Below are 24,806 nucleotides of genomic sequence, written 5' to 3' on the forward strand. Positions count from 1 at the left end.
TTTAAGGCTGAGAGGGGGCACTCAGGAAAAAAGAAAATACACGTTCAGCAGGGAAAACGTATATTTTTTACTATACCCGGAAAAGGCATCAGAAATTAAACCGCGGTAAATCTATTAAAATCATTAAAAAGTAGAAACAGTTATACACACACTTTTTGAGATAATGACAGTTCTGCCATTGTACAGTAAGGGCAATTATGCTCAACTACCAGGCCCCCCCCGCCCTAAATTTTTACTGAAGAGGAACATGGAAGCCAAAGGCCGGTAATCTGGCTCGGTGTAGCAGAAATATTAGCACGACAATTTAAAATAAATACAAGTAATTGTGATTCCGCAGAGATTTGCGTTCTTACATCCCCATCCTTTGAGAGTTTCCTGCCGCATCTCATGCTGTTGCTTTCCAGTTCATCTTTGTTGATCTCCAGAGGCCTGTGAATAGACGATGGGGTTATTGTCTTTTAATAGCTCGGTGACATAGCATCAGACAAAATGACATCACTATAAATGCACTGCATTGGGGGCCCAATGAAAAGCACCGTCTATAAAACAGAAGCTTAAATTACAGCAATGACATGCGCTTGCCATGTAGACAGCAGGGGTGCATGGACAACACAGGTCCATGAAACACGCAAACCAAATTGCATGCTTGATGCATATTATCACACAACGAACAGCGATCGATCCCTCATATAATACTGGCTTTAGATATCGTTACCGTGCCTTGATCCCATTATCTCCTTACTGTATGTCGGCCACTTCCATTCACTAACCAAACTGCTCTGATACTTGTCAGATATCGCTTAAATTCTTCAGGATCAACATCCAACCTGAATTAATATGTTAACCAGTTAGTGCACAGCCCTAGATCCATTGTTCCATATGTTATAACGATCCTTTGTCCATAACTCGTTCCTCCGAAGTGGCTTGATTCGGTAATATACTGTATGGCCCAGGAGCCCATGGGGAGACTGCACATTTCCATAAAGACTGGTATGGAGGCCCAATCATTTATTAAACAGAAAGCTTTAGATGGGAGCTGTACTTACAATATCCATAATGTCTGAGTGCACGTGTATCATGGCGGTCTGACTAGGATCTAGATTCTAAATACACGGTGTCAGGGTGAATGGCTGGTAAGCTATTGTTTGTTTATTAAGATAACTTGGCTAAAAACTAACTTGAGGAGCAAAGCTGCAAACTTCAGATATAGTTATTAAAAGTCAGAAATATTTGAATCACGTACTATTTATTGATTAAATAGACAGCCAAGCATTCTCCCACCCCAGTACCAAGCCAATGAATGCATCATGCATAGGCAAAGCTAAGGAGGTTCTGTCTGTGCCACAGGGCTGGCCTTCCCAACTGGCTCTGAGAATGCCTTGGGTGACTAAACCAACAGCCCCATTCAGAAAGAAAAGAAACACAACTTTAGGCAGACAAGCCCAGGGAGAGAAGCCGAGGAGACCGTGCCGGAAGCCAGGCACAAATCTAATCCATAAGTGGTATTTAACAAAGTGGAGATATTTCATGTCTTTCAATTATTCATGAAGTAAGAGCTTTGCCTACAGGCGGAACAGCTTTTATTACTAAACAGCTCGAGAATCATTTTCCTCTCTCTTTGCACAGTATAAACGGATCAGATGCGAGAGGTTCTCCTGTGTAGCTGAAAAGTTCAAAGTCACCTAGATATGGATCTGGTCCGGTGAAAAAATCTTCAGGGTGTAATGACCAGGGAGAGGGCTTCTGCCAGCAGCTTCGTCTCGGACGTTAGGGTAGAACTCCTGATTTGGGTTTCCATAAACTTTTAAATAGGGTTTTTTTAACCAATAATAGTGCAGGATTTATCTGAAACAGAAGCTTTCTGGCCCTCCTTTTATGCGACTCCATAAATGACTCAAACTAATAGCACTGTGACTCTTCTACATATATCATTACACCTTTCCGGACTTTAAAAAAACGCATGTACAGTAAGAAATCTAACCTTTGCTAGAGAACAGTCTTCCCTTGGATGTGGGCTATACTATTAAAATAAAATATATAGGCTATGGAAACGTAATTAACGTAAATGTGCTGCTTACTTAAAGCTTTTTTTGCCACGGTCACACGCTTTTTTTGTGTGTTTTACTTGCAGTGCCAATGGAGTGTCTCGAGTAAGAATTACTATACATTTCTAGTTAAATGATTCTTATAGCAGGTTGCCGAATGTTGTGCACTCACCCGGTATCATTATCCTGCTCTGCACGGAGCATGGTGAACCACTGCTGCTTGTAAATGGAAGACAACCATTCTGCAAAAAGAAGAACATCGCTTTTGGTTTTATGAATTTTATGAATCAAAAAAAAAAAGTAACATTAGTTACATAGAAAGTATTAGTTTGGCATTCTACATCTCTACACATTCCCAGCCAGGATAAGGGTCCGGGTTATCAGCTAATTTGTATTTATTCATTCATATAGGCATTTTATATAGTATATGATTCAATTAGATGGCAGATTGTAATCTCGTATGAGCAGGGACCTCCTCACCTGTCGTTTCTGTAAGTTTAATTATCATGTTATATACTACTTGTCCTGTTTACCCATTTTACCCATTGGTAGTTGGTCACTAGCAGAGGAGGGAATGAGGGGAATGAAATGGGTACTGGCCTGCTAAACAAATACTTATGATGGGCCCTGCCACAGGAGTTGGCTTCATTGGTTGACGAGCCCCCGGCTGGCGACCAATAAGAGTCGCTCGTACAGACTTTTAAAATACTGGTGTAGCAACTCGGCCGGCAGAGACCACTGGCCTCCCTGCTCCAACAGTTAAAGGTCCGTACAAAGCAACTTTATTGGTCGGACCTTTAACTGTTGGAGCAGTGAGACCAGTGGTCTCTGCCAGCCAAGTTGAACCAAGTTAACCCCTGACGGCGAACCTACGGATTTCCGCTCCAGTTATCTATGCAGCACCGCAGGGGTTAACGGGAGCGGAAATCCGTAGGTTCGCCGTCAGGCGTTAAAAAGGCCGCGCGAGTGAGCCTATTGGTCGCCTGCAGGGTCCTCCTCTGGCATCAACCAATTGGACCCTGCAGGCGACCGATTGAGTCGTTTGCACGGCCCCTTAACCCGACAGCGAACCTACAGATTTCTGCGTCCGTTAACCCCTGCGATGCAGCGTAGATAAGGTAGGCTAGATGGGGAAGGGACCAGGGAGATTAGTAGACGAAGAAGAACACTCTTCATGTTGTGTGTCTACATTTTGCCGCCCCCGCCACCGGCGTTTCTTCATTTTTCGGTTTGAACAACGAAAACGCACTATTCGTGTTCGCCCGAAAACGAATGCACAAGTCTAATAGACACATTTAAATACGCAAAGGGATTTCACAAAGTAAAGGAGGGAATTTTATTTAGAAAGAGAAATGATAGAATAAGAAGTCAATCTAAAACTAGAGGGACAGATATTATTATACTTTCTTTATAAAGCGCTGACAGATTCCGCAGCGCTGTACAAAGATGAAAATGTTACAGATAACGACAAGTGCAATACAGCAATTGACATACAGATACAAGAGGAATGAAGGGCCCTGTTCCCACAGGAACTAGCAATCTAGGTGTTTAGATGTAATGCAAGGAAATTTACTTTACTGGGCAGTAGATAAATGGAACAGCCTCCCCGCAGACGCGGTGAAGGCAAATACAGTGAAGGAATTGAAACATGCATGGAATAGGTGTAGCAACTCGGCCGGCAGAGACCACTGGCCTCCCTGCTCCAACAGTTAAAGGTCCGTACAAAGCAACTTTATTGGTCGGACCTTTAACTGTTGGAGCAGTGAGACCAGTGGTCTCTGCCAGCCAAGTTGAACCAAGTTAACCCCTGACGGCGAACCTACGGATTTCCGCTCCAGTTATCTATGCAGCACCGCAGGGGTTAACGGGAGCGGAAATCCGTAGGTTCGCCGTCAGGCGTTAAAAAGGCCGCGCGAGTGAGCCTATTGGTCGCCTGCAGGGTCCTCCTCTGGCATCAACCAATTGGACCCTGCAGGCGACCGATTGAGTCGTTTGCACGGCCCCTTAACCCGACAGCGAACCTACAGATTTCTGCGTCCGTTAACCCCTGCGATGCAGCGTAGATAAGGTAGGCTAGATGGGGAAGGGACCAGGGAGATTAGTAGACGAAGAAGAACACTCTTCATGTTGTGTGTCTACATTTTGCCGCCCCCGCCACCGGCGTTTCTTCATTTTTCGGTTTGAACAACGAAAACGCACTATTCGTGTTCGCCCGAAAACGAATGCACAAGTCTAATAGACACATTTAAATACGCAAAGGGATTTCACAAAGTAAAGGAGGGAATTTTATTTAGAAAGAGAAATGATAGAATAAGAAGTCAATCTAAAACTAGAGGGACAGATATTATTATACTTTCTTTATAAAGCGCTGACAGATTCCGCAGCGCTGTACAAAGATGAAAATGTTACAGATAACGACAAGTGCAATACAGCAATTGACATACAGATACAAGAGGAATGAAGGGCCCTGTTCCCACAGGAACTAGCAATCTAGGTGTTTAGATGTAATGCAAGGAAATTTACTTTACTGGGCAGTAGATAAATGGAACAGCCTCCCCGCAGACGCGGTGAAGGCAAATACAGTGAAGGAATTGAAACATGCATGGAATAGGCATACAGTTACCCTGAATCTAACAGAAGAACAATTATTAAGGTCTTTACATCAGGAAAAATGGACAGACTAGATGGGCCGAATGGGTCTTATCTGCCTCCAAGTCCTTGCTAGAAGCAGTGATTGTGATGGGGAAAACAGAAAGCATGGAATAAATGTGACTAGTAGGAGGGAGTGAATACCCAGGGCCACAGTTAACCAAGAGACCTCTGTGCCTGATGAATGCTGTAGCGCAACAATAACTTGAGAGGTCAAACAGACTATAGTTGCCTTCAAACTAATGGAGGGTTTGAAAAGAGAAGGATGGGCTGAGCTGAGGAATGATTAAGACCTGGAGCTAGTAGGGCCCTGAAATCTGGTATTGACATTTTATGTATTAATTACAGTAATATGTATTCTAACCAGCCAGCTGTATAGCCGTATAGCTGAGTAGGGTTGCTTTTAGTATAGAAGAGGACAGGTTAACCATCTGTTCCAGACACGTTCCATCAGAACATCATCTGTGTTGGAGAAAGCAACCTTGTAGGTTCTGTAATTGACATTTGAAGTGCATCTTAAAATTATGACGAGCATTGGAATGGTGTTTAATGTTCTTTTAAAGCCATGGCTGGCTTGGCAAACATCAACGTACTGCAACCAAGAACATGAGAAATACTGCTGGCAGGGTATTAACGTTTTCACTTTAGTTGAAATATCTCCGCTCAGTGTTATGGATCACTATTATTTTACTCTTATCAATGGAGCTACAGTTTTATTGCCAACTATTGGAATACATCAGCCTCTCTTGCAATTTACAGCACTTTAGATTGACAACTTCTCCAAGCTCCTGGTCTATACGCCTGACATATTTCTCCAGAGAAGACATCTCACACGAGATAACACAGACTAAGGTCCTTAAGTATGCAGCCCGTTCAGGGGCATACAGGGACACCCCGTTTGTTGAAATATATCAGACTCGGTTTTAAAACCATTACTAAAAAAAGTTGGGGATCAATGGCCGCCGCTCCTACAGTTTTACGGCTGGTGCATACATCTCCATTGGAAGTTTCTCTCCATGGATCGGTCCCTTCTCAGCTCGTAATGCGTATGCAAACCGGCCTTCGGTAAACACAGATTTCTCCAGTCCTGAATTGGGAAAGGTTTGGGGTGTATCTAATTTTCTATTTTGACTTTTAATGCTCTGAATGTGGCTGTATGAGAATACGATCTATGCCGTTAAATGTCTAAAATGATTACAACAGGTAGCTACAGGGATATAGCTCGTTATCCAAACTACCACCACACAGGTTAAAAACAACAAAACAAAAAACCTTATATTGCCCATACAGATATGTTTTAACCCCCCCCCCCGTTCAAACGTACGGTGTTCTTTAACTCAAACTATGGGCGGCAGGAGCTTTGAAGGATTCTTCTAGGATTTCTAGGAGATTGAGTAAGTCTACAGTCTGTCACTGACAGAGGAGGAATGGAAATGTAACGTGCGTCGGTCCATTAGACAAATTACCCATGTCAGATTCTGAGCGGAGCCGTACAGAGAGCACCGAGAGGTCCCTGTAACTTCACGGTGGGGAACTCCATATGCCTTCTTGTCGTTACTTTGTCTAGACTTTACATGAGATCGGTCTACAGCATTCTTAAGCTTTAAATGAACAATGAAAATCACAATACAGAAATACACGCCAGCAGACACCGCTAGCAGACTAATATGGCAAGAAATATTATATCAGCCGCATTCTAGATATTTGGAAGATGACAGGATCGGCTTTATCCTCCTCGCGTGACATCACTTATCAGAGTGACAGATCCAGGCAGCGAACGCTCACAGTTGTAATTAAGACAAACACAAATTCTGCGCACATCCTAGTCAAGAAAGCGAGCCTATTACTCCTGAGATAAGGATAAAGTTGTTTGGAAGTAAATAGATGGATCTGGGAAATATATATTAAAGTTTCAAAACGTACTGAAGACTTGTATGAGCAGCTTACGGCGCAGCGGGCCCCCAAATTCACAAATGTCATTCTTATCCCTAAAACGTCTATCTTTATATTAATCATAACAGAAATATGCCGACGGCTCTACCGGCTCCATTCAATGATACCATACACTTGCCTTTATTACTACATTAAAGACTGATTAAGGCTCCAGTGAAGCACTTGATAAGGAAAATGGATATAGCTAGTGCATTTTATTAGGTCAATGTAAGGAGGGAAGGAAAAAAAAAAAAAGGATGTAACAGTTTCAGGATCTCAAAAGTCTCCTCATCATAAGGAGACCTCAGGTCCAGAAAGCTTATGTGACTCTGTGTCCTACACTACACAAGATTAGAGATGGGAAGACCGGGTGGGGGGGGTTCTTCATGGTATTCAAAGTATATAAGCTGAAGACCTTTTTGAAAGACTTCTCAAATCATTGCAAGTTCTCTCACCTGAAGACAAGCAAATCCTGCAATACAAATACTGAGAATGCGATTCTCAAATAAGAGCAATATGCATTTCTGTCTCTAGGGGCGCTGCAGAGAAAAGGCTTCAGTTTAGTTTGGTTGTGGCTGGGCTCCATCTTGTTGGTATATTATTATTATTATCTTTTATTTATATAGCGCCAACAATTTACGCAGCGCTTTATACAATACATATATTCAAGGGGTCTGGCAAGACGAGAATTGACAGACTAAGACAAACCGATATATTAGGTGGAGAGAGACCTGCTCGCAAGCTTACACAGCAGTTAATTGACAGTTAAGAATTTAAATTAGTCTATAAAATTAGGTTCTCTTTATAACCCTCATCGAAATGACCCCTATTATTGTTCACTCCGTCACAGTGTAATGTTTACCTATAGTCCGCCAGTGAACTGGTTTTTCCTGTCCTCCTCTCAGTAATATGGCGAGACCCACATCCTGTCCTCATGTATGGTTGAAATGTCTAACATATACAGACCTTGTTCCATTTGTAGCAAAAACTGACGTTAATTTAGTTTATTATTACTGAATAAGTGGTACCTTTACTTCAAGCATTATTTCATATACAATGCATTTCATGTTCCCAGTGAAACAAAATGATTTTTGATTTGGAAAACTACTGCACTCAGAAAATTTCAATTTCTTCCAAAAGAAAGAAAAAAAACGAAACTTTTTTCCCTCACGGTTTAAAAATTTCCAGAATTTCCTCTACAGAAGATGTCAGTGAAGGTCAAGCCAGTGGTGCTCCATCAATGTGGTCATCACGCTATCCTGCATCCCTTGGTGATAAGCTATGTGGTGTAGCGTTGAGACTGGGCTTAAATATTTTTTACTAAACCTTATTATTTATTGATTTATATAGCCTCATCGTATTCCACAGCATGGCACATAACAAGTAATGGCTTGCATAACAATTTGGACTTAGAGAAACAAAAGATGCTTAAAATACTACTATTATAAAACGGATAACTGCTGCCTATACACAGACCATGTTGCTGTACAGCCTTGATATATGCAGGCTGAACAGCGCATGCACAGCTATGGCAAAAGCCTCATCGCTACAGGAGATCTTCACATACCAGTCTACATTTTGCTTAATTCGACTACAACTGTCAAGAAAATATAGGACTACAGCTTAAGAAGAGGCCTGGCCCAGATGTGGCCAACCGAACAGCACCTGTGTGCACCGGGGATAAAGGAAAAGGCACTCTTATCACCTAAAACTCTGGAACGAGGATTGTTTTACGTAATGCAGGTTGTGAGAAAAACACCACGAGCAGCTGCTGTATCTCTGCGGTGGCAGGAACTCTCTCGACGCTTGTAGCAATAATTAGAAAACGAGTACAAATATTAAACATCGGTACTTGCAGCAGCTTCTTATAACCGCATCGCAGGCAATGTTTTATTTATCCTATTACCAAGCAGGGAGAAGGCAGAGTAAATTGAGTTTCGGTGTGATCATTCTTTCAGATACTCGGCTACAGTGAAGTTGTTGTAGCCTTCGTGGTACGGCATTTAATACGGTAACTTTCTCCCTCCCGAGACACATATTGAATGCTGCAGCTATACAAAGACTGAAGGCCTTCACAATGGAAGCATTTTAGACATTTACCCCACTTTATGAAGCCAATGTTTCCATAATAGAGTACAAGTATATGTATTTTGATTGGCGTCTGTATGTAACCAATTAGTGCCTGCCATAGTTTAGAGCAACTAAATCCATGTTGGGAATTGGGCCACCCAAGGGCTACTTAAGACCTCCAGCTCTAGGCAAAGCAGAAAGCTGAAGCATAGGAGAGGTGCTGCTGCTAAAGGGTCAAGTAGACAACAGGACCAATAAATACCCGTCCCGATGTATGGCAGTATGAAAGTTGAAAAGAATGTTAATGCTCTTTTAACAAAAAAAAAAAAGTTTCTTTTGGAACCTACTAGAAAGGAAGACTTCACTGGTTAGTACAGGACCAACAGAGCTAAGACCAACTACTGCAGGGATTTTCATTCAACCAATGTAATGCTTGCAGAACAGTAGATCCCTCTATGATTAACCAATCCACAGAGACGACTGGCATTTGTCCCGGCGGCAAGTGACTCATTATAAGTAATAGGTTATGGATATAATGATCATTACGGTCGCATTGTAATATTAGGTCTCTCGTCAATTCAATTCGGCACATATCTCACCCGTTGCGTTCTTTTATGAACGGTTCACCTATTTCTCACGTCTATATTTGGGTATGAAGGATAAATAAAATAGATCAAAAACCAACTTTTTGTACATTTTTTTCCTCAACTTTTTAAAATGAAGTTAAGAGGCGGATTTCACAGTCCAATCTGCATATCTTGCAGGCGCAACCTCTTGTGTTGTGAGATTGGGTTACGATCTTGGATTATGAAATCTAACCATTTCTAAGAGTGAGCTGAATATCACCGGCTCTCTATCCCCATGAGAGATTATTCTTACCTGTAGGGATGATTGCGTCGCGCTCAATAATTCGTGCTGAAGCCAGGTCGCTGATGATGTATTGTAACCTCAAGGGTCTAAAAACTGGCACAAATGGGCAACCCTGCTCGCACTCCAGGAAACCGATGCCTCTCTCTTCTAATTCTGAAGGAGAAATTAAAGCAGCAAGTTAACCAATACAAGATACAAGATGTCTATATGCATATGGATCGTTACTCCCCTAACACAGTAAGTAAGCTGATATTAAATGCCCGTCCATGTAGCAGAGTCTGTCCTACAGTTCTAAATGGGGTAGCAGAACGACACGTAGTCTGACACCTAAAAACTCATGTACACCTAATCAGTGTCAAAATAAAGGAGTTATAAAGCCCCCACCGGTGTATGACTGAATGCCTGGCTCTACCCACATAGTAATGCATCACCTGTTTCTGGGGTTATCTGGAATGTTATTTCTATACTTTAATTTAAAAAAGTTCATGTTAGGACTCATATGCCAGCACAATTTATCAAAGCTTTCTTCTAAAGCCTTACTGTCCCTTCTAGGCAGTCCAGGGAGTCCTCATTTCTATTCTGGAGTTATTTTTCACTTGGATAACACTCCGCTGCGCACAAAACACCAAACGAACCCCTCGAGGCGATGTGCTTGCAGTCTACACACACTACCTCCTCCTGCGCGTGTTATGGAAAATTGATGATGTGTTATTTCATCTTATATAGGTGGGAATTAATTATGGCAGTCTCAATGGAATCAGTATACATGCGGGTATGTATGAGGAGTGCTACAGGACAAAATGTAAGGTCGGTAAAGACCGCAGGGGGTGATAGGGAGCTTTGTTTAGCCACATGGAACACATATTAGACAACAAAAGCAGCCAATCAAATGTCTTCCCATTAAACCCAACTGGGAACTTCTCCCATATCAAGGAGCGGCCAGCTTCGAAAGGAAAAGTTAAGAAGAAGAGAGACAAGCGAAGAGAAGCATCACACACCTGGAGATATCAAGACAGGTAAATATGATTATGCATGTTCAATATTTGTAGATAGGAAATATATATAAACATATATGTTTAAGTGTATGCCTTATAATGTTGGAGATTAAATTGTAATTTGTATTGTTTTATAGTTTTAAATGATCTAGTAGCTATGATTTCATCATAGCCAGCATTGTAGAGTGTTATTGTTTCCAATATATTCTTCTGAATTCTGGGTGAAGCGGAAGCATTCGGTGCGAACCTCACATTAGAAAGATATGGAACGGGGATTGTGTTAATTAATAAGCCAGAGAGGGTGTCTATCAGCACGTGTCTTGTAAACGCATCCATAGATCCGTTCTCCTAGATAAGTTTCGTGTTTGCATGGCTCATGTGTTCAGTTTTAAGTATGATTTTATAGTCAATAATAACAGCGCTACGGAATATTATGGTGCTATATAAGATGATAAATCATTTTCTTTACAATGTAACAGGGTGATAGGACTCTATTCAGACATCGTCTGAAAATCACTGCCTCAACAAAATGTTATATTTGAACTACAGTTCAAAAGTTTGGGGTCACAGAAATGCTCTTGGTTTTGAAAGAAAAGATAATTTTGTCCATTAAAATAACATGAAACAGATCAGAAATACAGCACAGAAGGTGTTAATGTTGTAAATGACTATTATAGCTGGAAGCGGCTGATTTTTAATGGAATATCTTCATAGGTGTACAGAGTCCCTTTATCACTCCCATCACTCCTGTGTTCCAATGGCCCTTTATCACTCCCATCACTCCTGTGTTCCAACGGCCCTTTATCACTCCCATCACTCCTGTGTTCCAATGGCACGTTGTGTTCGCTGATCCAAGTTTAAGTTTAAAAGGCTAATTGATCATTAGAAAATCTTTGGCAATTATGTTGAAGCTAAAAACGTCCTTGTTTTCCATGAAAAAGTGATCACAAAACTTTAGAATGGAAGTGCATAAGAATGCAAAACAAAGCAATGAGAATACAAAAATGGAGGTACCACAATACTAGGCCAAACTGACAGGTCAGCGATTTGGTATTCATTCTTCCCTCACATCCCAAAACGGGAAGAAATTAAGAAGGTATCATTCAACTTAGGTATCACATTACATGCAATTTCACTTGGTTAATACATTAATGTTTCTTTAATAATATATATATATATATATATATATATATATATATATATACACATATACACACACACACATATATACCGTATTGGCTCGGATATAGGCCGCCCCCGTATATAGGCCGCACCCTAAAAGTTTGGTGCTTTTTTAAAGAAAAAGTTTTTTTTCTTTAAAAAAGCACCAAAAAAAACATGCTGCCACTGTCCTCCCTCCCCGCGATATGCTACCACTGTCCTCCCTCCCCGAGATACGCTGCCGCTGTCCTCCCTCCCCGCGATCCGCTGCGCTCCCTCCCCGAGATCCGCTGCCCTCCCTCCCCGCGATCCGCTGCCCTCCCTCCCCGCGATCCGCTGCCCTCCCTCCCCGCGATCCGCTGCCCTCCCTCCCCGCGATCCGCTGCCGCTGTCCTCCTCTGCCCCCCCTCCTCGACTTACCGGAGCAGACTCCCGGGTGTCTTCAGGGCCGGCGAGGGACATCTACGCAATACGCGTATGCAACTTCCGGTACCGTTACCGGAAGTTGCATTTGCGTATTGCGTAAATGTCTCCCGCCGGCCCCGCAAGACACCCGGGAGTCTGCTCCGGTAAGTCGGGGGTGGGCAGAGGTAAAACGCTTAGATAACCTCCCGTGCCGGCACCCCCCCCCCGTGGGAAGTGCTGGCAGGGGAGGCTGTCTGAGCGTATCGGGGAGAAGGATGCAGGTCCCCTGCACCGCTGCGGGGGATCTGTATCTTAACCCCGCTGCCTGCCCGGCGCCCGGGACTGCATGTCCCGGGCGTCGGGCGCTAGACCCCGAATATAGGCCGCACCCCCACTTTAAAAACTTAAAGTGGGGGAAAAAAGTGCGGCCTATATTCGAGCCAATACGGTATATATATATATATATATATATATATATATACACACATATACATATATATTAACATACAAAAAAATCCAATTCTCAATGCTTCCCCTTGCAGATGACTGACATATAAGTGCTACAAATGCTGTGCTTTATTATGAATACCTACATTATTCATTGCAAGACACGCAGCGTGTCTGAAACACTCAGTATCTGCTACGAAATTAAGCGTTTTTTACAGAAATCGAAAGGTCTCTGAATTATTTCCTTGTTTGAGAATTTATGGGCTGCACTTATTTTATGAGCGGTTAACCTTTTTGTAGTAGTACAGGAGGGAAGTGTATTTCAAAAGAGGAGAACTGTTAGAACAGCAGGTCACAATCTAAAACTTCAGGGTCACAATCTAAAACTAGACGATCGTGCATTTCATTTTGTTCACAAAGTGCAGACGAGCATCTAATTAGTTGAGCTGGGCTGCACAACTACAGTCCCCGAGGGCCACAAAAGCCTGGAATCCTGTGTACCCTTGCTTTAAAACAAGTAAGTGTTAATGATTTTTTGATTGAAATGCTTGCGCTCAGGCTGGGATATCCATATTTATCGATACCGGTGTTGAGCGCAAGCATTTCAATTAAATATTTATGGTCAGTTTCCAGCCCACACGGAGTGGAGCGGGGCACCTCTGGAATAAATAAGCAATACAGCGTGACCTTTTCAAAAAAGGAGTCTAAAGCCAAGTACAATACTACTCTTTCACGTAAGCAAGGAGTGTGTCATGCCGCTCATTTTGCTTTCCTGGTAGCTGCTGCTTTGTCCTGGATTGAATCGAGGTGAGACCTGTATCCAGCTTGCTGAACAGACTATTACTGAAACACAAAGGTCTTGGCAAGCAGATCATCCTAAAATGGTGTCACCACGAGCAATTACCCTATGGACCCCCACAAAAAAAATACGCTCACACTACCCACTTGTGAAAACTGGCCCTGGAGTTAGATATTTCTTTTATAAGATTTAGGTATATTTGCTTAAGTATTACTTTGCTGAAACATTTCAACACCCAGACTTCACTATGGAGTATGAAGGGCCAAGCCCAGCGAGTTTCTCGAGCAAGAACCGCTGGCCATGTTTAATGTATAGTCAAATCAATGAGATCAAGAAATCTCCCTACATTAACCATGCATTATGAAGGGCTCTCACTGGGGAAACTGGTTGGGGTTGGTAATTTGTAGCTTAGCGAATAAACACCAAGGTCAGACCATCAACAAGTAACTGGTTTACAGAGTAGGTAAGGGTTCTTTCGGTAGAGTTTGTGGTCCATCTGTAGCCATAGAGAGCATGTATGTTACATACTACCTGTTTGTTGTCCCACCTTCATCTGCCACAACAATTAGCTGTGGCCAATCACTAACAAAAGCAAATTAAACAAATGACTGCTTGCGTAGCAAACAATCCAGCACTGTACCATTCAGGACGCTCAAATACCGACCTTTCCTGCGTTTGGAGAACCAGGTATCTGCTTCAGTCAGCAAATGTTTTAAGGACCCATTCCAAGAAGGCACTAATTGCAGGAACATCCACTGCAAGGAAATAAGACACAAAAACTCATTAAGGGAATATAGGTTATTAAAAGACACTTAGCTGATTGAGTTTATACCCATATGGATTGAGCAAGCGCTCAAAGTTGATTTTTTGCAGACTTAAAGAAAAACCAAGGGGAATGCTTGCTAATGCCAGATAGAAAAGAACCTGGGGGCCACAAAAATGAGAAGAGAAGGGAGAGGGCAAGGTCTGAAAGCACAAGGGTGCAGTCTGAGAACGTGAAGATGCCTACGTCAAAGATTTATGGTGAAGTAACAGAATGAAGACATATGTGACAGCTCATAGGAAAAGTGCACATGTTTTGTATAGACCAAATTGTTGCTTGCAACACAAAGTAATGAGTCAGCAATACAGCAAGCGGTCACACACACAGACTGGAAAATCAATAAACCTCTCGGTAAAAGCTGCGAATACCATAGCTGCGTCTCTGGACTTCATGAATGTAACCTAAGCTTATTCACACTCGCTGGAGGTCAGACTTGTCAACACTATAAACCGTTGAATAAGACTGCTCCGGAGTTACACCATGTCTCCCGTAGAGACTGAGTATGAGTGGAAATTCATCTCATTAATTTATCCGAGCCCAAGTGATACATTACATGCCCCAGCTGTGGTGGGGAAGCGAGTAAGAAGGTAAGTGAGTGCAACACATTAGACTATGCAGGATTTTCCACGGAAGGTACAGTACTTTGTGGGCAGCGTGATACTCGGATTATTAAACTATGAGCATCTTTTATAAATTAGAACCTTCTGTCCTGTACCTTTTTTAAAGTTGTATACACATCCATCTCTACTTGCATAACAAGTAAGTCGTGTGAGGAGATCAGCTGTCTCATCATATTGATACTGAAAGGAGAATAAAAAGTGAACATTAATAGTTAAAATATTCCATGTATACCGTGTATAAGATGGACTTGCTCTCTGTGCTTTTAAGTACAGCAGTCCCTAGATCTGGGGGTTTGATTGGTAAAGTAATGCGTCAAGGAGCATCTAACATGCACAGTATAAGTCAGAAGGTATACATGATTGAGCCTCACTTGGACTAATGTAGTCAAACGCGAGTTAAAAACTGTTTTGTAATTAGTGAAAGAGATCTAAACACCAGTAATTTATTAATTAACATTTTTTTTAATCCATCCACGCTGATTAGCTGAAGTCACAATAGATCAGCTGGCAGCATGTTGGGCCTTTTCGGTTTGTTGTTACTATATATTTCCATGGTCGTAAGCTGCCATATTAAGCTGCCTCCTCGTGATATTTTGGGGCGACTTCCCTGACTCAAATGACACTTTTCACTGACGGTAGAGTTGACAGAGTTTGGGGAAGAATTGCGTTTCAGCTCCTTGACTTCACTATATATTATAAAAGACCCAATCCCAGTGAGCTTCTGCTGCAAGAGCTTGGCGGGGCTTGTAAAAAGGCATAGTTAAATCTTTTTACAAATTAAAATGATGCATTCTGCAGGGCTAGCTGATCCCTTCACACTGAAAAAACTTGCCAGTGTGGGCCCTACGTAATAAATTAGCAAAATAGCACTGTTACTGAATAAAGGCTGGGCAATTAAAACTGGGTCATTCTATTGATTACCACAAGGCAATAATACAAGGTTTCGGGGTATTTGTCCAGTAGATTAAACCGGACAGGTTCTTCTGTTCATAAAATGTGACAAGTCACACGTATAGACAAACACAATATTCTTTAGCTAATGACACACAAACAATGATAATCTTTTACATCTTTATTGAACACACCCATTAAACATTCACAGCGATGGTGGAGAAAATAAGTGAACCCTTGGATTTATAACTGGTTGAACCTTCTTTGGCAGCAAACAAAGGCTAGCAGTAGCTGCGGATCAGACCCGCACAATGTTTAGGAGGAATTTTCTTCACAGAACTGCTTCAGCTCGGCGATATTTATAGGAATGGCCAACTGGGGGTCATTCACTAGGCCACTCCAAATGGCGGATTAAATCACTCTGTAGTAGATTTACTTTGATGTTTGGGGTCATTGCTCCGCTGCATTACACATCTTCTACTGAGCTCCAGCTGACAGACAGCCACCCTGACGTTACCATGTATAATACCTTCATAAACTTGGGAACTCATTGTGCCTTCAAGCTGCCCAGGCCCTGATGTATTAAAGCAGCCCCAAATCATGACGCTCCCTCCACTGTACTTCACTGTTGGGGTGATGTTTTCATGTTGGTATGAGGTGCCCTGTTTACGCCATACGTAGCACAGTCCACGAAACATTTTCCCAGTAGTGTTGTGTAGTGTCAATATGCTTTTTGGCAAACGTCAGGCACGCAGCAATGCAGGAGAGCAGCAGCTTCCTCCATGGTGTCGAGCCATGCACTCCATGCCTGTTCAATGTTTTACAGATTCGTGAACAGAGATGTTAACCAGTTCCAACAATCCTTCAACTGTTACTCTGTTCCTGACTCCAATTAGCTTTTGTTAAAATGATTGGCTTAGGGGTCCACATATGTTTTCCAACCCACACTGTGATGTTTGAATTATGTGTTCAATATAGACAATTCAATTTGTGTGTTATTAGTTAAAACACTTGTGAAAACAGATTGTGTTTGTTCATTATTATAACTTAGATGAAGATCTGACCATATTATAAGACACATTTATAAATGGTGGTCTGACCATCACTGGACTTCAAATCACACAGCAACGGCACATGGGCTACAAAGAGCAGCTAAGATGGCGCGCATTGGCCAACACAGTAATAAGGACTCTGGAAGTGTCACAAATCTTCAAACCTATTGTGTTAGCAAAATGGTAAATGATGATGTTCACTGCCAGGGCACAGATCGCTGTCAAAATATTATTTACACTGGCAGTTCATTGGTACCGGAGAAGTGTTCATGCAACTCAATGTGCTTTTAGTGCAACTGTGCTTAATTCACCCGCATTCTTAACTGTCTGACACAACAAAGAGGCAGTTCCATTAGAAACCAAGTATTTAGAATATCATTATATATATATATATATATATATATATATATATATATATATATATATAGATAATCATCTGAGTAATAACTATTCATTGTGTATATAATGCTGGAGAGATCTAAAGTAAACCTATGATATACTAACACACTGAGGTAATAAACACACAAATAAGTCGCTGCAGGATAGAAACCTTTCACTAACAGGCAAAACTGATAATATTGCAGAAAACCGAAGCAAACTGTTTATGTCCCTGTGGTCTGATAAATGCAGTAACATTACAAACAGCTTATCCGTTACTCACCCGAGCTCTTTAAACAAATCCACGCTTTGATGGGTCATTAAGTTATTCAAAAGCCACTCAAGGCACCTGGAATGAGAGAGAGAATGGGATCTATTCTGGGTGACCAACTTAGAAATGAGAAGCACAACAAGCAATTTATCGACGAACTGTTGATTGCATATTGTGCTGCAAATGATATTCTTGCAGAACTTGCACTTCACTGTAATATGGTGTCAATATTGTTGTAGGCAATATGAATGCTATATTTCAAATTTATTTCACCTACCTGCGATCCAGCGTTGCAATAACATTACATTTATTTTTTTATAGCACCTGCAGATTCCGGTACGCTATTACAGTACGGGGACAGTGACAATAGTAAAATAAAATTTACACGTTAAAACAGACTGGTACAGAAGGAGACGAGGGCCCTGCTCTTGTGAGCTTACAATCTATTAGGTTGTTGAAGGGGAGGTGAGACTGCAGGAGAGGACAGCTTAAGCAAGTGATTGTAGTACAGAAAAGGCACTGCTGCATGTGTGGATGATAAGGAATAGGCGCCTTCAGAAACAAGTGTGTACTTAATGGAAAACTACACAGCAACGGTTCTGCGCCTACAGGAGAACACCAACAGTTTGTGGGCAGAATGCTCTTAATCGTATAGTCTGGGCATGGACGGGGTAACCATACGGGTGAGTCACATGACATTCTGGGCTAGTCCACCCTTTGACGGTAAAGATGGTGTTTGATGGTGGGCACTCACCACATCCTTAGGGTGCCTGGACATAGTTGGACACTGCTGGCCGGGATGACCAATTGCTAGCATGTGGAACAGTCCGTACAAGAGCTAATAATCGACTCCAGCAATTGTTGGGGCAACAGTTGATGAATGGGAGCAGGAATAGGTCACACAAGAGTACAATCTTGGGTTCAACACAAGAATAAAATAAAGAAACAGAGAAGCCTTAATAAAGGCAGCCTCTGGAATGGGCACCGGATAATTATAACTCGAGGGATGGAGTGACAGCACCTGGACGGCAGGTAAGATGGTCAGGCACATCACAAGAAGCCAAACCCAGATTCAGTTCCTCTAGAATTCATATAAATCACTGGTGACAGATGGACTTGTGTTTCAGGGGTCTCATCAATATTCCTGCTGGACAGCAGCCTCTGGAGCTCTAACTGCTGAACGTTGTTTGTGGGTTAATAGAAACTCTAATTTATTACTTTATTTTCTCCACAACTTTGCGTATCACCCATAAGACGGAGCACAATCACCCTGTTATGTGCTGTAGGCACAGAGAGAACCTGGGGCAAAAACAGCCTTAAAAAGACACTTTCTTAGATCTCGCTGGTTCGTCCAAATTTTTTTCTTCAACATTCTGTCTAAAAAGGGAAGTATAATTATGGTTTCAGATCTCAAAATGTGATATTGTACTGCCATCTACTGGTGTGTGGAACAAAATGCCTCAAATACACCGATACAAATGCTACAAAGAACTGGAAATAAATGGTTTCAGGCATGCATGCCATTGTCTGCAAATCCCTTTGAAGGTTCTATACCCTACATACAGATATACAAAGGTGTTTACATATTATTCCTTCCCATTAAAGGGACAATCCACTCACTTTGATGCATATGATAGCTGTGTGGTCTCTAATTTCCTTAGAGACCACTGATACGCACTTGGCCCTTCCCGGCAGCGATTTTCTCCGAGGTAGATATACTGGCCTCCAGGGCCGGATGGCGAAGCGCTCTAGGCGGGAGTCTGCTCAGACCACCCCTGCGCATGTATGGAAAATGCTCCTATTGTTAGGCGGTTTGATTTGGGCAGTATTATAAGGCTGGGGGAAGTCAGGACAGGAAATTGATTTGATAATGCTAGCTGTGCCACAGGCTGCCTCCAATTTTAGCTTCCACAAGGCAAACCTTCAAACTAAACATTTCATGACCGACAAACATAAGCACAGGCTTTAAATAGCTTTCACAAATAAACTTGGTTATCCCAAAAACCTATGACGATGACCGTTCCCCCCCTCGACTGTCCCTTTGAACGTCCAAATTACTCCCAAATCTTAACACCAGATCCGACCGATTCCAAATGATCGCGCTAATCACCTCATACTAACAGATCATCGGCCAGCTTTTGTCCCTAAACAAAAAACACAGAAAATCCGACACCTTCCCTTCTGATTAAGACACCGCGACCTACCCTTCTGACCAGCACTTACAGATCTGTGAAATTACACAAGGTCTGGCAGGGAACGGCCCGCCTCGGACAGCATACTCACTTCTTTTTCACGTTGTCTAATCCGTAGATGCTGGCCGCAGCCGAATAGCCACAAACGGTTTGCACGCTGATGGTCTCTTTCATTGTTTCACCGCACTGCTGAATTAAACCATCCTAAACACAGTAAAGAGTAAAGGACACGCTATGTAACTGAATACCGGATCATTTTTATATAAGAGAGCTTATAGCATACGAAAAACAACATTTTCTCTCTCACAAACACTGAGGACATCGCTATTCTGTTTCCTTAAAAGAGACTTATAATGCAAAAATGTATTTTTCTCAAGTATAACATTCAGCGCGGTACATGGTAATGCAGGGCAGCAAAAAAAAAACCTGGTTTTATCTAATTTCATTCCAATAATCTTCATTTATATGCAGAGCTGGCGGCAGCCATTGTTATCAGTCATGTGATATTTTGGGTGACTTTCCCTGTTCAAGCACCACACTGAGCTGATGCTTTATGGCAGTACTAATGAAGTCGGCTTTTACATAGACTTTCATTGCTCAGTGTGATTAAGACTGAGCCATTCTATTGTTTAACACTGCCAGGGTGTTTTTTGAGTAGCTTGGGCTAGAACATATAAACATGGCTTATCCGCAACTGCCTGAAAACATAATATGCAGAAACATTTGATTTTCAATATTTTATGCTGATTCTAGTAATAAAGAAATATCTAGAGTTCCCCCTTTGAAAAGAAACAATCCCCTGGCAGAATGTTCAAGGAAAAAGTCTAGAATCCAAAGTTTTGTGGTGTCCAATATGAGAAGCATACAATCTGTGTCTACGCTTCTGCATCAGGTAGATAAGAGGCTACAAATCACATGAAATTATCAGTAAGAGATAAGAGCGAAAACCCAAACTAAGTGAGGGCAACGGCAATATTTCTGCCCTTACCAGCTGCAACATGCAGGCAGCGGCTAGGATTGAAATCACACGGCTGGGCTTTAGGAGGACCTCGTCTCTGTACAACGAGCCAAAGGCCACCTGCAGAGCTGCAAGAGACAAAAATAAACTGGTAAATGCAGAATAATAAATATTAATAATAATAATAATAATAATAATAATACTTCAGTACTGAGAAAAGAGCTATACAGCCCCTAACTTCACAGTCCCCCACCTCTCGGAAACGGTACGCCACAAAATGTCTCTTTTCTGCAACAGCCTCTGCTTTAGGCATGCAAGGTATATCTGAGATTTCAAAGGAAAAAAAAAACACGCGTAAAGCATACGATTTCTCCATTAATTATAACGCATCTCTTACCTGTAGGAGAGGTCGGAGCTCTGCCTGTATGCCGCCAATAAGCAGCACAGAACAGCTCCCATTGAAGCCAATGGAAGCACTTTCCGCACATGCACGTGAGGGGTTTCATTAGACCCCTCTGGAACTCACACAAAAGCAAGCTGTGGAGTTAAACGCGCATGTGCTTTAGCGAGCAGGAGACGTGGCCAAACTCAGGATTCAAGGGGCAGGAAAGAAACAAATGTATACGGGGGGGGATTCTCCATGCATTTACAAGGGGGGCACATAAATATAAAGGGAGGACTCAGACGTCATATGCATTAATGAGCATATCACAGCTGGAGACTCTCCGGCCCTCACGTGCACTTTAACACAAAACCAGTTGTTAGAATTACCATGTTTTAACCCAACTCAATAGAGATCCATCGGAGTCTCTAGCACTGCCCCATGCAAGTTTCCCCAGAGAGTCTAATGAGACCCCCCAAACGCGAGCATTTCCCTGCCAGCGGCCCGCCGTGATGATATGTTACAGCTCTTCCTACAACATCTCCAGAAAAGCATTTAAAAATGATTTATGAAATCACGTCAGTACATTTAATGCGGGCACAGGGTAATTGGCCTTTCAACAAAGGCCTCACGTCCACCAACCAGGAGATAAATACACTTTTTACTGTGATCCTGACAGTAAGGTTAATTACACGGCAGAGTTACGTTAACGACATCAAGTTCCTTCCAAATCTACTTCTAATAATATGCGTAATAAAGGGCTGCTGCATTCAATTGGAACTCGTATTCTGCTAATCCAATCGCCTGTGTTTTTTACACTTTTATCACAAAGTAAATGAGAAATAAAAACAATAAAAAAATACATTCATATACTTCATATGCCCAAGGTGTTTATTTTTTTGAAAACTGTAATATTTTCAAATTTGGCTCCAACTGAGGCTCACAGATCTCAAAACCTCTACATAAAATGACATGTTTCTGAAACGTAGACAAAACAGTGTATTGCACTATGGTCATTTTGACATGTTTAGCTTATTCATTTTCCCACAACTTCATCCAAAATTAGCAGTAAAAAAAACAAACAAACAAAAAAATCGACTTTTCAAACAAGCTTCGTAATGGTGCTTTGGATTTCCTGCCCTGGGTATTTCCACCTAGAGAAACAAATCGTGATCTGCAACATTCCCAGAGTACAGCGATGCCCCACATGCATCAAGGATTGTTTTTGTGGGTTTCCTATTTTATTTTGTCCCTTTTAAAACTTTTTAACCCCTTAAGGACAATGGGCGGTCCCTAAACCCATTGAAAACAATGCATTTTGAGCCCGTACATGTACGGGCTTTGTCATTAAGGGGTTAAATATTAAAAAAAAAAATTTTTATTTTTTTGCACTACAGCTAGAGATCCCACACTGGGTCTTTTTGAAACAGGGAAACCCTTGTGATGTCATGATGACATGACTACAGCGTGTTTTCCTATGAAAGTCCTCTGAGAGCACTGTATACTTCATTATTTTTTTGTACACTTTTTTATTATCATTTTTTCATACAACCACAGGCTCCTCCTGGACCCTAAAGTGATCTCTCTGCTTCCGATCACACAGTAACGAGTGACGTAACAGTACATCCTCTGGAACCAACTGCAGGGATTTGGGGATGAACCGCTACGGCCTTCATCACAAAGGGGTTAAAATAATATAATCTGAAGTTAAGCGCTGTGAGGCAGTTCTTCAGGTAAGGTGAGCGATCATGCCCCTGGTCTGACTATTTCCCGTAGGGCACATTTTTTTTTCTGGAAGCCCCGCACGCAGCATTGTTCACCTCCGCAGACATAGTTTCAGTTCCGCAACTTGTTTTAGGCCTGTGGGAAGCACACAAACCCCTTTGTGACCAATGGCTTACCAGGTACATCATGAAAAGAGGACCAATAATGTAACCGACTGGAGCAGTCAGTCTACAGCAGATCCCCTGCACTTGAACGCATGCCACCGCTTCTACAGCCAACCGCATTCATGGATACCGTTAAATGCCAAATGCACAGAGGGAAATAACGGCTGAATAAAGACACAACGAAAACGCTCTGATCCTGTAGTGTAAAATCACCCTTGTCCTTAAGGGGTTAAATGCCTGGGGTAACACGAGCACTCTTACCTTCTGCATCAATATTGCGATCAGGAATCTCCAGCTCTATGACATTCATACTGGATTCTTTCCAGGAACCACAAAACATGCTGGAGAAGTACCCAGACTGGAAGAAGAAGAAAATAATACCATCTGGTTATTAAAATCTCAATTTAAATGACTTTAAAACGTAAGTCTACATAAGTGCCTACGGGCCCATCAGCCCACCGGTTCACAACCACTTTGAGTAACGGCGATAGTTGCTTGTTCTCCAGGGGCCACAATTAACACCATGTCATACAGATACAAAATGTGTCTGTAGCTGCATTATGTGTTATATATTAGTAGTTATTGGCCGCACTCGTTCTCCATGTATATGTTAAGCCAAACAAATGACTCATCGACTCAACAGAATACCACGGCAGGACGCCCATCACAATAAAGACTATTTCAATCCAACACCGGAAAACAGGCTTCACACACAATCCCATTTTGGAGTCTTTGGAGAAAGCTCAGGGTACTTGGATGCCTTTATATATAGCAGCTAGAAGAACGATCGCAACAATCTATTTCCTGAATACTAGGTATGGACCGTGAATATTTACGTGATCATGGTGCAGCCGTGTCAGGAGCTAGCTTCACAAACAGCAGAAGATCAGGAGCGGGTGAGCACTCGCATGAAACATGGAAATAAACGATAGTTTCTATTCATAAGACTTTTTCCAAAAATATTTGGCGGGAGGAAACGTCAAAAATTCAGTTGGAAAAAATGACAGAACAGAAAAAGTGGAACTATGGTTTCCAGAAAGGCACATTATATAGGCCAATCACATGATTAACAAATGTCTAAAATAAACTAACTTTACAATTTTAAAGCCATAGAATATTGGGCGTTATTTTTTTAAACAAATCTATTTCTGATTAGGAAACGACAAAAGCAAGAGCAGTCATACCTGACAGAGGTAGATCTTGTGCAGACTCCATTCTTGGTCAAGTGCGCAAATCTTGATGTCGCTGTTCTCCCCGTTAAGGAAAAGGGTCTGGTAAATATACTTGGATGTGCTTTTCAACTTCTTCCTGTGGGAGCATAAAATAAAATAAAATAATAGTATTAACGTTAAGTTCCGGGTGTCCACAGCTATCGCTGTGTCACCGATCACCCACATACACATTTGTCCCATAGAATATCGGTTCAGATCCTGTGGATCCATTCATCTTGGTAACAATAATAACAGCTGTTGCGCAAGGCTTGAGAGCTTCCCCAGAATTAAAGCGACCTCCAGAATTTAAACCCATTCCCTTTGAAACAATGAACACAGAATATACGATGAATCCCAGAGAAGACATCACCATGCGCAATGTCCCGTGGAAAAATGATACAGCAACATGCTAAACACAGACCAATATAAATGATTCCAAACCACAAAACAACAGACGGGGGCAGCCTGGTAACGAAGTAAAGAAATTGCCATGCTCCGACGCTGCCCTTGGAGAACATTTTCTGCAATTTTTCTAAATCTAATAAACACTCCAAGTAGAAATAGTAAAAATAATAATAACAATAATAAATTAACAGAATAAATACCTCCGCGGAGTGTTCAGCAAGTTCTCCGTCTCCTCGTCTGTCTCGCTGTCACATGGACACTCCAAGCTTCTCTTCCTCTTCCTGCAATCACATGAGCCAAGCGGCTGTTCGATTGCCTTCTGGCCCAATAGCTTACTGCCCAAAGAGCCCATAGTCAGAGC

The 24,806-nt window shown here is 42.0% G+C and overlaps 1 protein-coding gene across 3 annotated transcripts in view; it reads right to left on the bottom strand.

Annotated features, from left to right (window-relative positions):
* The window catches only part of GMCL1 (germ cell-less 1, spermatogenesis associated), a 91,328-nt gene that overhangs the window by 62,420 nt on the left and 4,102 nt on the right, over positions 1–24,806 (bottom strand). For all 3 annotated transcript variants that reach the window (XR_008354038.1, XM_053464104.1, XM_053464105.1), the window contains exons 2-12: positions 24,646–24,806; positions 24,014–24,137; positions 23,091–23,187; positions 20,589–20,686; positions 19,692–19,804; positions 17,421–17,486; positions 14,912–14,996; positions 14,038–14,128; positions 9,576–9,719; positions 2,218–2,287; positions 354–429 (exon numbers count right to left, since the gene is read on the bottom strand). Coding sequence is in view for 2 of the 3 variants with exons in the window: in XM_053464104.1 (XP_053320079.1) it covers positions 354–429; positions 2,218–2,287; positions 9,576–9,719; positions 14,038–14,128; positions 14,912–14,996; positions 17,421–17,486; positions 19,692–19,804; positions 20,589–20,686; positions 23,091–23,187; positions 24,014–24,137; positions 24,646–24,797 (1,116 nt within the window). In the remaining variant the exon portion in view is untranslated. The remainder of the gene's footprint in view (positions 1–353; positions 430–2,217; positions 2,288–9,575; positions 9,720–14,037; positions 14,129–14,911; positions 14,997–17,420; positions 17,487–19,691; positions 19,805–20,588; positions 20,687–23,090; positions 23,188–24,013; positions 24,138–24,645) is intronic.

The sequence above is a fragment of the Spea bombifrons genome, chromosome 4 (genome assembly GCF_027358695.1).
Source record: "Spea bombifrons isolate aSpeBom1 chromosome 4, aSpeBom1.2.pri, whole genome shotgun sequence".
Classification (NCBI taxonomy): domain Eukaryota; kingdom Metazoa; phylum Chordata; class Amphibia; order Anura; family Pelobatidae; genus Spea; species Spea bombifrons.